The sequence below is a fragment of the Meleagris gallopavo genome, chromosome 1, assembly GCF_905368555.1.
Source record: "Meleagris gallopavo chromosome 1, MGAL_WU_HG_1.1, whole genome shotgun sequence".
Classification (NCBI taxonomy): domain Eukaryota; kingdom Metazoa; phylum Chordata; class Aves; order Galliformes; family Phasianidae; genus Meleagris; species Meleagris gallopavo.
In genome coordinates, this window is record NC_139404.1 from 173,184,368 (window position 1) to 173,200,283 (window position 15,916).

The 15,916-nt window shown below is 46.6% G+C and overlaps 1 protein-coding gene across 2 annotated transcripts in view; it reads right to left on the minus strand.

The window, feature by feature from the left end:
* Positions 1–75: 75 nt before the first annotated feature.
* Positions 76–15,916, minus strand: part of MTUS2 (microtubule associated scaffold protein 2) — a 268,680-nt gene continuing 252,839 nt past the window's right edge. For both annotated transcript variants that reach the window (XM_085216075.1, XM_085216077.1), the window contains 6 exons: positions 12,163–12,268; positions 10,529–10,602; positions 9,265–9,363; positions 8,032–8,151; positions 4,964–5,061; positions 76–2,878 (listed from right to left, as the gene is read on the minus strand). In XM_085216075.1, the coding sequence (XP_085072201.1) occupies positions 2,662–2,878; positions 4,964–5,061; positions 8,032–8,151; positions 9,265–9,363; positions 10,529–10,602; positions 12,163–12,268 (714 nt within the window). In that variant the 3' untranslated portion in view covers positions 76–2,661. The remainder of the gene's footprint in view (positions 2,879–4,963; positions 5,062–8,031; positions 8,152–9,264; positions 9,364–10,528; positions 10,603–12,162; positions 12,269–15,916) is intronic.

Genomic DNA, 15,916 nt, shown 5'->3' on the forward strand with positions numbered 1-15,916 from the left:
ACGGGATTTCGCTTTGCCTTCCATTCATGCCAGTGTCTGTACGTCTGTGTACACAGAAAACACGGTGGGACAGCCCAGTTTTTATGCGCCCACCCACGCTGTGTGCTGGCGCGTGTATTTATTATCAGGAATATATTACACTTATCTGTACATCAGAACTGAAATAATACAAACTTCCTGTACTCATTAGCCACAGAGTGAACCGGACCGTGGGACTCCTGCTGTGTGGGAACTGTACAGGGACTCCTTGGCGTGTCCATGGGACACAAGCGATCAGTGCAGAGACGGAACATACCTGATTTGCACCTGTTAGGGTCAGCTTTCTTCCCCACCACCATCACCAGCAGTGGCTTTTGCCGCTGTGCCATCCCCAGAGGCCTGCAGTGGGATGCACCAAGGCCTCAGTGCTCAATCTGCAAACGTTCGGTAACGCCAAGCTGCTGCCAGAGGGATGAGGGGTGAGCGGCCCCCTGCTCTGCCCAAAAGGTCTCTATGGGGTGGGCCAGGCACCTGTGGGCGCCCTGCCCTCAAGGGAGATGTGCCAGCATCACCGAGCAGGGGAGCCAGCACTGAGGCCCGCCCATAGTGGGCATCCATGGCAAGAAAAAGGAATGATTTTTGGGGGGATGGAACTCCCCGTTTCTGGGCTCAGGAGGTACCTGTGACATCCCCTATGGAAGGTTTGTTGGACCGAGGCACCTACCCACCAGGCTCTGAGCTTTGCCAGTGATTTGGAGGTCTCACCAAGGAAGCATTCAGTGACGAGCAGGCTTGGGAGGCAACAATTCAATGGGGAAGGGGCTGGCAATGACACCAAGTGATGGCAGAACTAGGGCTGGTCCTGGTTTTCCCAGCTTTGAAGCCCCACTCCCAATTCACTGCTGGAAGCAATTACTGAATATGAATTTAATTCAAAAATGGGAGTAGGAAAGCACCAGAAATAGAGGAAAACAATGAAGAAATGAAAGCCAGACTTGGCCAGCCCATCCCAGGCTGATAATATGCTCTGGTGTGTTCAACGTGAGGAAGCTGAGATCAGATCACAATAACAATTCTGACTTGGTCATCTCATCAGAAGTGCATCGGCAGACTGAAGCACAACACTGCAGGAGGTATTGCAGTTTTCTGTGCATGCAGCAGATCTGGGGGTGGTTATGTTGTATTGGCGAGGAGGGCCTTTGTGTGTGTACCTATTGGAATAGGCTGTACTTCCAGGCTGTACTTGCTGGACACACTACCACCTAGCAGTGTGTTTCAACGGCAGCTGCTGTGGTAAGGTCTATCCTAACAAGATGCTCAAATCACTCAGCATCACATGCAAAAGCTGCTACAAAAGTAAATTTCTCAAGAAAAGGAGAATAAAACCCAACATCACTATTATTTTTATAGCATTGCAGAGGGACTAGGAATGCACTGGCGGTGACCAAATCTGTGTCTGAGCTGCAGAGGTCATTCTGAGAGTGTTCCAGCAAAGCCGGGCATGGATCCAACACACACTTTGCAATGTTAGGTAAAATATAGTGGTGTGAGACATGGGTAGGTATGGAAAGGAACATTCTGACCTCTTCTGTGCCCATGCAGCCCTCTGTATCACGCCTGGTGTTCCACCAGCTCAGCCTAACGCTGGATCAGCAAAGGTCTGATCACAAAGGGTTGGTTTGCTTCTCCTTGCTCATGGGACTTGAAACATATCGACCTGAACAGGACCCTACACCCAGAGGATTTGACTTTCAAAACTAGCTTAAGGGGAAGCAAGATAAAAGCAATCTAGGAGCTAAAGAGTCTAAAATTGAAACATATTACCCAGTAACCTCTATCATGTTGACTAAAACTCTTGGGTTTCTCATCTCTATCCTATCCCCACTTACTTACAACATCAACGCTAAGAGCTAAAAGCAGTGGATGGTTTGTGTTTCTCATCTGGTGCTCAATGCAAAGGTGATTTCTCAAGGCAGTACTGTCTCAGAATGCCAAAGTCGCTGGTGTTAAGGATTGTACCACTTGGTGGTCACTTGGAAGGCGCTTCTATTTCTGTGGGACTTCCTTCTGGTTCGGGTATAAATGTTCCTGGGAGGCGCAACAGAAATGTGTTTTGTTTTGATACAAGTCTTAGGCACGAGTTAGAAAACCGCTGACTGTAATGAAAATAGATCAGCACTTAGTATCCAAGAGTATAAAAAAATGCAATTCAGAACATCTTCAACTACATACATATGTGTGTGCGTCTATATATAGGTATAAAGGTACAGTACATACATGTATATAAACACAGACACATATACAGAAATGTTTACAACTGGAACTCTATTTGAGACTAACCTGAAGTACTGCAGCAGCAGTCCATCCCAATGAACCTGTGATATAGCATTTTCCAACAGCTGGCTCTAACAACAGTGAAATCATTATCCTACTAAGCTAAACCTTTTGCTAGCCTACCTTACTGCTATCCTAACTTATCACTATCCTCCCTGCTACTGTAATGAACGTGTCAAAACCATGAGCTCCTATCTGAGGTCTCTCGGAGAGCCCTGCCTAGTGTGAAGCTATGCAGCCAGGGAGCATGCTTGCAGCCACGAGCTCTGGCACCTGATGATGGTGGTACTTCCTTGGGTGTGAGGTTCAGCAGCTGGAAACATGACCGAGGCAGAGGGCCATGATGGATCACCGTCGCACGGTTCTGGCTTTGGCTGGCGAGGAGTTCCCTGAAGAGCAGCGATAAAGTGATGTGGATGATGCTGGGGGGGATTTCACAGGGCTGACAGTGTCTCCTGTTTGCAGTTTCCAGAGCAGCTCCTCGTTTGTTCTGCTCAGCCGCTTCTTCTCCTCCACCTCTTTCTCAACATATTCTTGGAGGTTGGCATTCTCCTCCGACAGTTGTCTGGGGAGGGAAGCCAGACAGCACATGAGGCTCACCAGGATGGAGGAGGCACAGAAGCACAAGAGGCAGCGCAGCAGGAAGCCACCCACCTCCCTCCACACCACCCTACCTCGTCCCCAGGACTGCAGCTGGGACACAGCTGTTCAGGTACTTGGCTTGGGGATGTGGGTACACCCAGAGGCTTCAGGCATCCTCTTCTCATCACTATCTGCTCAGGGCTGGGTTGGTTTCAGCCCTAAGAGCAGTGAAACTTCTTGGATCATCATCTCCTCCCTTCAGCACATGGGGGATGCAAGTGCCCGGCATGATGCAGTGTCCCCTGTTTGCAGAGTCTGTTCACTGGCGCAGCAGTTCCTACTTGGGTTTGTGCCCCTTAGCCTCAGAGGTTCCAAACCCACACCTGGGGTGAAGCCCAGAGCCCCAGGTTATTAGACACCTGTGCTTCCCAACCACCTTTGCCCAGAGACACACCATCACCCAGAGGTGCTTGTTGAGCTGCTCCATCTCCTCCACAGCGGTGGAGATGGGGGAATGTTGGGTTTTAGGCATTTTTCTGTGTAATGAAGGATAAAATTCTGTTGTCAACTCCAGTGGCAGCCGTAACTCTCTCCTTTGCTTCTCAACCCTGCCACCAAATCTGGGCCATGAGGAACAGCAATTGTGAGGTGGCAGAGCACAAGTGAAGAGGTGAGTGCCACTGCACCCCTGACTCTTCCACCCACCCAGCTGCTGCAGTGTGCAAAGGGAAAGGAGTCTGTGCTCTGTGCTCCCTTGTTCAGATGATGCTCTGCTCCATAAATGCCCTGTGAGGCTTTGAGTCCTGACCATCCCGACCCTCCATTCCTGGCTACAGCACCAGGGAAGCTCCCTACAACCCACTGGCTGCTTCAAGGGTGGGACAGAGCAATCTGTGGGCACCGAACCTCATGAGTCTGCTTGCTTCTAGCCAGGTGGCTGTGCTAAAGGAAATGGAACGATCCAGGCAGATGGTGGGACCTGATGGATGTGCAACTTGGTCATGTTCTGGAAGCACTGTCTGGTTTCTGCATCCCCACTGTGCTTGGGCAGGAGCTTGGGCAGGAGCCTGGTCCTGGGGCAATCCAACAGGGGGGCTCAGGGCACGTACTTGGCCCAATTACCAGCTGAAGAGGTTTTAGAAATAAAACCTGACACACAAACACAACCACCCATCATGTATTTCCAGGGCTCTGGCAGCTGAGGAATTCTGCTTCTTTGGCCAAGTTTCTTATAGCAATGGAGCTAAGTTGATTGTGCATGTATGTCTGCTTTTCTCCTCCTCTGTCAATTTTGAACCACAAAACAGCATTTGCAGAGTCAGAAGATTTAAAGATACGGGCTGGTAGATTTTGAAAAGCTGCTTGCCCAGTAGAGGAGAAAGATCCTATTCACAATCCCATTAACGAAACAGCTGTGGTGTGAGCTCCCAGTCCAAACAGCGTGAGAAAGTCTGCAGGGAGCACACCCTGGAGAAATAACTCCATAGGAAAGCTTTGCTACACATGGAATTACTTTTTCTTTTGCAGTGCCCAACAAGACAGACCGTAAAAATTATACCCAAAGCCCCACTACAGCCTTTTCTAGCCAGCATTTTCTGAGAAAAAATAAAAAGGCTCACCAGCCCAAAAGCTGGTGTCTGTTGACAAGGAACCTGTCTGTTGACAAGGTCAGGTTGTTAGTGCAAACAACAACAAAACCAAAGGTAACCCTGCTTGGGTGATGGCAGCGTTGTTAGACTGTCCCTATGAAACCGCTTTTCCCACCCTCACTATCCCCTGACCAACATGTTTTGTGGCACTGACTCTGGGATCAGAAGCAATTGGCAACTTAGGACTCAGTAGCATATCAAAATCATGAAAATAATTTCTTGTAGATATGTGACCTTCCTCATGTTAAACAAACCCTGATATAAAAATGATTTGTTGATATAACAGGCAGAGCAGGACCATGCGCTTTCAAGAGGAAATATACTTAATTCTTCTCTTTCTGAAATAAGTGTCAGCCTTGGGCAGTTAAAATTTGCAGCCTCTATGTAAGCTTAGATACAGTACAAGTATCTCGGCAAACCTTGTTATGACGGTGTTCTGCTCAATCCTGGCTCTGAGTTCTTCATTCTGCTGTTGCAGCACAGTGATTTTTTCTTCCAGGATTAAATTTTTCTCAGCCTGCAACAAAATGAGGTTATTCTTTTTAAGTCTGAAGAAATCCTGAAGCCTACTTCATGAAGATTTGCTCTTTATTTGGCCCCAGAGCAACTTCTGAAATCTGAAGAAGGATGGAGGTGGTCATCTTGATGCAGATGAGGCTTAGAGGAGTGACTCACCCCATTCATTCTGGTGAAGAAGATGTGGCCATCAGCAGGGCTAACTTCATAGAATCATAGAATCACAGAACCATTAAGGTTGGAAAAGATCTCTAAGACACTAAGACCAGCCAGTCCAAGCATCAGCCCATCCCCATCGTGCTCACTAACCATGTCCCTCTCTGCCACGTCTCCATGGTTTCTGAATACCTCCAGGGACAGTGACTCCACCACCTCCCCGGGCAGCCTGTTCCAACAAAGCGACAAGAGAAGAGGCCAACTCCCACCTCCTCTTCTCCAGACTAAACAATCCCAGTTCCCTTACCTGCTCCACACCAGACTTATGCTCCAGACCCTTCACAGCTCTGTTGCCCTTCTCTGGAGACACTCCAGAGCCTCCAAGTCCTTCTTGAGGGGCCCAAAACTGAACACGGTACTTGAGATAACTGAACACAGCATCGAGGGAGGCAGAACTGAAATAGTCCTTTTTTTCCTAACTGAGAAGCAGGAAGGTCCCAGTCTTGGCCAGCACAAATAATACATAACCCCCTGCATTGCCCCTTGGAGACACATCTCTCTGCTGCTGGCAGTGGCAGCTACAATTAGGTGAAATGGATTCTGCCCCAAGCACAAGCAGTTTTTACTCAGGACAGCCCAAGGATAGAGTTGGAGGATGTCACCAGCAGTGTATTACATCCCAAATATGGTTAGAGGCATGCACTACAGCCTCAGATGCTCTGTTTTTCTCAAGTTTTAAATCTGACATGCTTTATCACCTTAGTTCTTGCTTTTTTTCCAGCAGTTTGAATGTTGCTGAATTCAACACTTTTGGAAGAAGACAAGATATCGCAAGGGAACCTTATCTCTGTGTGAGCTTGGTTATTGAATTTCCCAATCTTTTAGAAAGAATCAAAATACTGTGCACTCGGGTTAGCAATAACTCACACCTTATGGTGGAGGCATCAGTTTTAAGCAGTGATCGCCAACCAATGCAGGTAGCTATAAAGGATGCTGCTGATTTGAAGATATTCTGGCTCACCACAGTACAGTCTGTTAGAGCAGATTCTGGCCCCATTTTGAAATTCTTCAAGAGAGGAATCAGTGTCACAGGCACCTTCACTGCTCCCCTAACCTCGATGGTTTTAATAAGTGGTCGCTGTGCCAACACAAAGCATAGGAGAGCTGCAACTCCTTCCCTCCTGAGCGCAACCTTCACTCTCTATTACCCTCCTCCTAATGCCCTCATTTCCAGTAGGCAAGGAACCAAGCGTGCCCTAATGTTCTCTGCATGTCCCAGCTGTTTGCCCAGCTTCAGCACTGTCTCCTAGCCCACCAAATGTGGCCATCTCCACCATGCCCTGTGCCACAACTCATGGCCACTGCTGCATCTCTTCCAGTCTATGCTAACCTCAGCTGAAATACAGAGCAGGGAGAGAGCCTCAGGACCTCTATGAAGGTCTACAATCCTGACAGCACGTGCTCAGAGAATCACAGAATGGAGTGGGACCATTGGAATCACAGGTTGGAAGAGACCATAAAAATCATCTAGTTCCAACTCCTCTGCTGTGCCTAGAGTTGCCAAACGGGCAAGTTAATCCTGCTCTGTTCAGGGCACAGCCTTTTCAGGATCCTGTCACCCACCTGACCCTGTGTTTTAAATGCCAATCTGCTTCCTATGAGGTACCCATCTCTCAGAGCCTTCGGAGATGCTCTGAGGTGTTTCTGGCACATACAAAGGCAGATGTTTAAACAGAAAGCAGTTGTGCCCTTGGACCACTGTAGCCTTAGTGTTTTACTGTGATAAAGGGCAGGAGCTGTATGCTGTATGTGTGCTGTATGTGGTTAATTAGCAAAAGCAGCTAAATGACTGCTAAATGTTGACTTTTATTTTTCCAATATAACTCTACAGTGCATGTTTTCACATTCTGGCTCTGCTTCAGGAGCAGTATATTGGAAGGAGCAAAGTTAAAAAATCTCAGCTGTAAGGAGACATTTTTCTCTACATCCACTGATTCAAGCATCTGTTCAGCAAAATAATCATCTGAGTTCTCAAATTTCCCTGTAAATGGAAACAAATCTTGCTGAATGCTGTGCTGAACCAGCTGTCCCAGCTTCCCAGCTGAGGTAATGCCTCATCCTGTCACCATACCACACACTTACTGTCACTATAGGTTATTCCTCAGAAAATGAATCCCCTTTCCAATAAAAAGTGCAACTGATGGTGAACCAGAGAGTTCTTCATCAAGGATCCCCACAAGCAAAGGATGAGAAAACAGTGTAGGCTGCAGAAAGGCATTACCTCAGAGAGCTCTCCTAGAGTGATTTTTGCTAGGGACTGCTAGCTGAATACTGCTAATTCACCAGCAGCAGCAGGACACAAATGGCTCAGTCTTCCCCTCTCTGCCCTTCCCAGTCCTAAATGGCACCTGGCTCTTGCAGGGTGCTGTACAACATTAAGCCCTGGAGGACCAGAAAGCTCCCCTTCTTCCATTCTTCCTATGCTCCTCACCTCATAATCTAATGCACAGGCTGAGCAGGTAGCCACATATAAAAGCAGTACAGGCCAAGAGATGTGTGGGAGAAGTCAAAGCGTCATGGGCAGGTGAAGGGGAGGGATAAGATCCCAATTTCTGAGTGAAAATCTGAGATGTTACAGAAGAAGCCATGTGCTTGGCTGTGGAAGAGCACAGTAGATAGCCATTCATGAGCCTCTTTAACTGCGTCTTTCCCAACATATTTTCCTCTCCCCCCTTTTTAAATTCACCTGCTGTAACCAAACTTTTACTTTTCTACCTCTGTGATGTCTCCTCCAGAAGAAAAAATGACAACTCACTTGTTTTTCCAGCTCCATAATCTTCTTCTCCTGTTCATGAATCTGATGGTTCTTCAATTCCAGAACATGTTTTAAGCTCTTCAAATCTTCTTCTAAGTGCAGATAAGGAGCTTGCGCAATCTAGGAAACATACCAGCAATTTGTCTATGTCAGCCATCAGTGCATCTTCAGCCATTAGGTAAAGTTTTCCCAATCTACTCAATTTAGGATTCTTAGTGCTGTGAAAGGCAGATGGAGGTGAGCCTCCCCAGCTGATCTGAACTCTGATATTCTCTCCTGGAACATCCTTTTATCTGGGCAGCCACTGATACCTTTCTTTTGACCAGCTCTGTGGCTAGAAGGATGAGATGCTGCTGATTCATGGTTTTCTGGATTTCTGTGACTGTAACTCACACCAGTGAGCTGTCTTGGAGTAATGGGCATTGACATCATGGCGACACAGCAGAATTTGTCCTGTCATTATGTTAATTAAGTACTGCAGCAGGCATGGAAGGCACCAACACTACCTGTTTCCATGGCCAAGGCAGTTTTAGACACTTGTGCTCCTTTCCTAAGGAGTTTTCTCACCTGAAAGCTTCTAGAGGCCCTCACTCAACCCTGCTGTGTCCACTCCCTGTCCCCCTGTCTTGTCCATGGGGCTGTGCTGTGAACATGCTGAAGTGATCCAAATTAAAGAAAACTTTTTAGAGAGACTCATTTTGGGGTTCTTTCATTTCAGATAAATAGTTGCAGCAAGCATTCATTTGCACACTGTAAACTAACAGCTTGGCCCCAGTAGACAGCAGTTGAATAAATATTTAATGATGTGCCAGGTCTGCCCACATAAGCCCAGGAAAAAAATGAGGGAATACATGGAACATCACAGAAGTTGGCTCAGAATGTGAATAGAATAAATGTGAAAAGATAAAAAGTAAAATGAAAGAGAAGAAAAAGGAAAAGGCGAACAGACAGCAAAAAGGACATATGAGATAGAGTTCAGGGAATGTTTTGGAAACAGAGCTACATATGCTGGGTGAAAGAATAGAGGACAGAAGGAAGACAACGGACAACGGCCCTGTGCTGAGGTGTATCCAGGACAAGGCTATCAATGCTGACTTATCCACAGTGTTCAAGATTCGGGGTCCTGGTGGAGGCACGAGCCCCAGTTCCTGCAGTAGGATCCCATTGCTAACGCTGATGTGCGCCGAACACAGAAGCACATATGATGGCTGTGTACTGATAGTTGCCAACTACCTTCAGCTGTTCCTCAGTGTTTTTCTTCAAAGCCTCTTCAAATCGGTCTGCTTTGGCCTTCAGGGACTGGTTCTGGAAGGTGAGGGTGTCTATCTGGTCCTGCAGGGGAGGAGAAACGACCACATCACCATGTCGTTAATCAGCCCTCTCACATCCACACAAGCCAATTTGCACTGTGCAACCAGCAAGGGAGCTGACCAAGGCTCAGAAACCACTGCCAGGTGAACTTCTTATGTAAGGCCACTTGAATGTACAGTGGGGTTTTCAAAACGAAGTGCCTTGGGCAGGCCTGAGATCCCTGCAATGCCTGCAGCTAGATGACAATGGCTGGCACTGCTCCATTACATGTCTTCAATGCTAAATCACCCCGTCACCTTGGGATGAATAAGAACAACCACACCTGCCTTGAGACAGCTGGCATTTATACTGCAGGCATGAAAGAGATCTGTTGTACAGTTCCTACAGCCTGAATGGGGTGGAGGAGATGCCCATCGTGCCTCCTTCACCTTTACAGGCAACATTCCAGCCTACTTAGGGGCTTCTGATATGATAATAAGCCACGGTGAGTTAGCAGAGTGGGCTTTGAATGACATCTCAGAGCTATCTGCAGGAACAATGTGCTATTTTAAGCAATCTTCCCACGAAAGGTATTCCTGTGCCTTCTGTACAGCCCACACCTGTGAAAGCTGCAGTTGCTGTGAGGTCACATTTTATATTTTGTATTTGTCATTTCTGAGCTGTAACACTGCATCAGTGCATACTGCAGAATAGGCTGGAACTGTAAAAGCTGCATGAGGTGTGACAAGTGCTGCATGTAACAATACACACCAGCTGGGGCTTTTCTAACTCGTAATTAATCTCTGCCTAGACAATCAAACAGAGCTGGCACTATGTACTCAGGCATCTTGTTCACACAAGGTTTCCAAAGCTAATATGAACCCTAGCAGCATTTTCCTCCCTCTAGGCTTCCCTGCTTTTCTCTTCCAGATGCAGTATATTTGGAATCAGCCAAAACAGGGAGAAAAGCCCGAGGGGCACCTTGGCTGCTCATCTCACTCATCTCACTTTGGACAGGTGGAGCAGAACAGGCCTTTAGAGAAGTTGAGGTATCCCTGGCACACGGGATCCTGTGCTGAAGGGATGTACAGGGACAAAGGGAAGCAGTGCCCTCACAATGGGCACCACAAAATACAGCTGGTAAGATTCAAGGGCCCGGTGTGCTCTGCAACACCACTGCAGGGTGGGAAATAACAGAACTGCTAACCTGGAGCGACAGCCGCAGCTTTTCAAAATTTTCCTTTAATTGTGTTTTCTCCAGTTCGTGAGCAGCAACCAGTTCTGGGGAAGACACACAGACACGACATTGCTAAGTGAAGTCCAGCAAAGCGGGCTCTGAGAGCACAGAGACTGGGAGCCAAGCACCGCTTGGAAAGCAGTTTTAGGGCATGGAGGTTGAGGAGGAAATCAGCAGTAACACACCATAGGATTCTGGGATAACTGTTTTGAGGATCAACATTTCTCAGTTTTTCAGTGGTACCTCTATGCCTGTGTGGCTAAATATGGATTTTTCAGCTTTGTCAGCTCCCAGGGGCTGTCATCTGAAAAGGTTCAGTATAAAAATGGGCAACTGACCACTTCAGAGCGAGTACCCCCAAGCCAAGGGATTTGAAATTAGGTACATTTGCAAATTTGCATGGCAGTTGCTTTGGGGAGATAAAAAGAGGAGGCAGCAACTTGGATGCAAAAAGGCAAATGCTCGTGCTTCTCCAGGAGCTGTGGAGGATCTGTAAGGTTTAATGATGCTATCAGACCCTGGAGAGAAAAACTCCTCTATTTATATTACACGATTAAGGGTTTCACTACTAGAAAAGTCACCTTGGACTGACTAATAACTAAAAGTTAATAAACAAAGTGGAATACGTTAGCCTCCAAACCAACGCCATGAGACTGGCACTCGGTACTCAGCACTTGGCGTTCAGTGTTACCTTTTTAGTACACAGACAACCTATTCTGTGCCTGTGCTCCCAGCCCACGGGGCTGTGCTCTCTAAGCATCCCTTCCTGATGACAGCACCAGTGTTGCTCCCCGAGGCTCTGCGCAGCGGCTGCAGTACTGCTTGCGGGCACAGGAGGGCATCCCGCATCCACAGCAGGAGCTGGAGCACACGCTTTGGCGTTAATAACCATCCCCAACTTTTGTCATCAGAAAATACTAGCAAAAACGCATAGATAAGCGCATCCTCAAGCAAGGAACAGCTTTTAAGCACTGACATTAAGAGCTGTTTAGTAAGCTCCAACGTCCCGAGTGCCCAAGGATTGGGTTCAGGGACCCAGGATCTTCAGAAAAAGTCTGTTGATGAGGTGAGGTGGCATCTGGACTCAGTAACCCATGGAGAAAGCCTTGTCTTCGTCCCAAAGATCATACAGACACTCTCAGGTGCAAGCTGAATACTGTATGCATCGCATATGGCTCTCTCTCACCCCGGGGTAGAAAGACAGAATCATGGAATCACAGAATGGGTCAGTTTGGAAGGGACCTTACTGTCCCTTAGTACCCAGTTCTAATCCTTGTCTTGGAAAGGGACATCTCATCTCAGATCAGGTGCCCTAGCCTCGAATGCCTCCAGGGATGGGGCACTCACAGCTCTCTGGGCAGCCTATGCCAGGGCCTCGCTGCCTCTGAGTGAAAGATTTCCCCCAACATCTAAACTAAATCTCCCATCTTTTAGTTTAAAGCCATTCCCCCTTGTCCTATCACAAACGTGGTGGTTCACACAACACAGACCAACACAGGTTTTCTGTATCAGCTCCTCCGGGGGAAGAAACTCCAGGCTTACACAAATGCAGTGACAGGGCTATTTGCTGTTCTGGAATAACCATTAGGTTGTCCTTGGCTTACCTCGGATCTCACGGTTGTGCTCATCCTGCAGTACAGCAAGGGCGACGGCGTGGTTGTTTTCCAGCTTTAACACTGAAGCTTGGTGGACATCTATGATGTCGGACACCTGTTCAGTGACAGCAGATGGAAACACGGGCACACGGTTAGACGTGCTGCAGCACACTGACAAGCCACTGTTAGACAGCTGCAGTGAGCTGGAAACAGCAAAAGGATGTACTGAGTGTGACACTCTCCGTACATGAGCCAGGCTTGTTCATTACGAAAGAGGCATGTTACCTCCTTGAGTGTCAGCGTTACCCCCACTGCTGCTCGTTGCTTTTCTCTTTTTAAAATGATAAATGAGGCACATAAGAAAGCACAAAGCAAAAATGTGAAAAAAGGATACGTTCAAAAAACTCAACATTCAATTAATCTAAACTGTATGCATTGCCTGGCTCCCTCTGATGGCCAGATAAACTTGCACAGTTCAGAGTAACCCTCTTTTTGTGGAGCTCTACTGCAATGAGTTTAACTGCACAGTCTTGAATTATCTTCCATGGAAAGTGCCTATGAATTATTCATAGTTGTAAAATATTCATTTCTAGAGAAACATTGAACTTATCATCAGTAGGTTTAAAAAATGAATCACGATCTATCACACTTGAAAATGAGCATCCTACAAAGCCATCAATATGCAAGTTCCAAACTCCTCCTGAATCCAATGAACTGATGAAAGACATGACAGCACCTGCTCTGATCTGCAGAAATTCCTTCTTCACTTCTAACCTGACACTGAGTGAGGAAGACCCACAGATTGAGCTGCTGAGGGGGTTTCCAGTACCAGTGAAAGCTCCCTGCATCCTGTTCTGCCGCCTGCTTCTACTCACAGTCCAGCTCTGCAGTTCATAAGAAACAAAATGCTTTATGAATCAAGGAAGTATGTAAAAGTCCCCTGGTTTCTGACCGATTCCTGCAAACAACTGGCACTGAAGAGCCTTGCAAAGTTTGCTGACTATGAGTCAAGCACAGCATAACCTGGAACAGCAGCTCCTCTGTTCTCAGTCTGAGCTGGAGAACAGTCCTGCCTCCTTGTCTACACAAAGCCTCAGCCTCGCAGCAGCACAATTCAGCAGCAATGTCCATGTGGCTAACCAAACATGGCCCACCTGCATTACCTCTGTTCAGCTTATGGCCATATTTCTAGAAGGGATTCACTCGGAAGAGAGATCCAAAATCAAGGCTGGAAGCAAGCTCCCTGCCAAGCAGCTCAATGACCTAAGGTCTGAATGTCAAACTTCACTCACTGGGCTCTTTCATTCAGCAGCCATCCAAGTGGGAACAAAATGGGGCTTCCAGCTCTGTAAAGATGGCCATTGGAATGATATCAGAAAAACCCTGGAGTCCACCCCCAATTCCTTAGGGTTTCAAGTATTCATCAGAGCAGTTCTGAGTGTTACCATCGATGACCTGATATGCTTTTCCAGGTTTTGTTATCACAGTGATCTCATTCCCTATACACACTGTCTGTGGTATCTGCACACTGCCTGTGATATCTGGCAATGCACAAAATTGAGCTGTTTAATTGTTACAAAGAAACAGCTGTTTATTGCAAAGTCACTTCGCCTCACACAGCATTTTTGTCCACTGCTACGCAGAACATTGGTAGATACTGCAGCCAAGCACATCTATCAAACATATGTATTAGATCACCCAACAGGAGCAATATTTCATATCAGGTTGGATAAGGTTATCTCTTAGAATGAAAAACAGGCATTAAACATGGAATTTAAAACTATACAAATACATTTTCTTAAAACTGCGGGAGACAACGAAGAGGTGAAGAACTGTTCACAGAACAATGTGGAACTGAGCTTGTTGATACATTGCATGGGAGAGCAGGGCAATGGGGGGTTAGATGACCCAGTGGGCTACTATTGGGATATGAACTATCACTTGATTTCTCCCAGTCTGCACGCCTCGTATGAGCATTGCCACATTCTTTAACCCACCCTTAATTAAGTCTTTACTCATGCTCTAATTGCTGCTCAGCTCAGCAGCACCCCATAGGAACAATTAAGATCAATTCCAACATCCTCAGAAGGTGAAGGGGTCTCCTTTCTCTGCCACAATCCTTGTCAGGTTATTTATCTATAAGGCCAATTAAATATACTCCAGTTTTCAAATGGTCTTCAGGGATTTTTCTGTCTTCTGAATGCTTTATATTCCCATCCCAAATGACTCCTTTTAACCTTCCCGTGTGACTTGCAGTCTGCAGTTTTCATAGCAGATTGTCTACTTGGCAGCTGAAACCAGATCTCTTGGATCACATTCCAACCCTGCCACTAACTTACTCTGTAAGCTTGATCAACTCACTTAAATCCTGTGTCACAACTACTTCTGGCTATAAAAAGAAGTTCATATGGGATTTTTAAGGATTAATAAGCCAAAGGGAAGAAGAGGCTCTAGTAGGAATTCAGTGGGCTGGAGGACAAAATAGTTTGAGCTGAACTGCTCAAGAAACACTAGCAAGTCAGGACCATGGATTTATAATTTTGCACTTAGTTGCAAGGAGCATAGAAATACTGGCATGCACTGTCACACCTGATCATTGCTGGCTCAGCAGCATTAGGGCTGAATGATTCCAGTCCCTTGAGCAGGCTGTGTTCTGTGGCATGCTCAGAGCCAAGTGCTTCCCCTCTCCAGAGCATCATCTCTCTAAGTTGAGCAGAGGATGAAGAACCACAGATAACAAACCCTTTGGGTGTGAGGCTCTTACGCTTAGTTCTCAGGAAACTTGGTTCAGAGGCTAACACAGCTCCTCCAGTTCTCCTTGTCCTATTCCAGGGCAAGAGGCCAAGAAGTGTCACTGGTGAGCAGCTTTCCAGCCAGCTTCTGATAGCAATGAACACAGGATGGGTGTACAGCTGAGTATGAGTCAGGAGGGAAAAACTACTATCACTCATCATAAGACGCCAGAAGAACCATGGATTGAAAAGACAGAGATACCAGCCTCACAACAGAGGTTCTGAAGCAACAGAGAGAAAAGTTTGCTCTACTTCCTGTAATTCTGGGAACTAAGAGTTCTGGAGCAAACCAAAGGATTGGAGGAGGGAGAACTACTTGCCCTACTAACGGGAAGATGCACTTCCACTGTTTCAGTGTGGTGATTAATAGCACTGCAACAGATGAGGACATGAGAAATGTAAGTATGCTGGTAGTCAAGTGACCTGTGTAACCCACATTGCAGTGATCAGTCTGAGGGGAATAAAGTCACCATCCACCCTTTGCTGTCTTTGGAGCTTGGAGAAGCACTTCAAAGAGAAGCAGAGATAAGTCATCAGCTCTCCTAGCAAAAAATTAACTTGCAGAACAAATTCCTTCACAAATGCTAATGCCTGATGATCCAGGAGGGGCAAGGCTTGCAGCTAGAGCTGGTATCTCTTTCAAGACAAGCTGGCACACTTAACACTGTGAAGGGGATAAAAAAGCCAAAGCTTTTGGGAATGCCACTCCCTCCTTTATACCATAACCCAAAGCAGAAAATTTGAGGGGCTTTGTAAGAAAAATGTCTGTCATAAACTAAAATGAGAACCAAGAGACACAGTTCAAGAACAGATACTATGCAATTTCAGAGAAAGATTGTGAAAACTCTAGTGTAGAGCAGAAAAAACTATTTTACAGCATTTCCCAAGCATCTTTAAAAATCAATGTGGCAACAGAAAAAAGGCAGTTTGCCTGGGACAAAAGAGCTTGGTCACATAAAGCCTTTGTATCG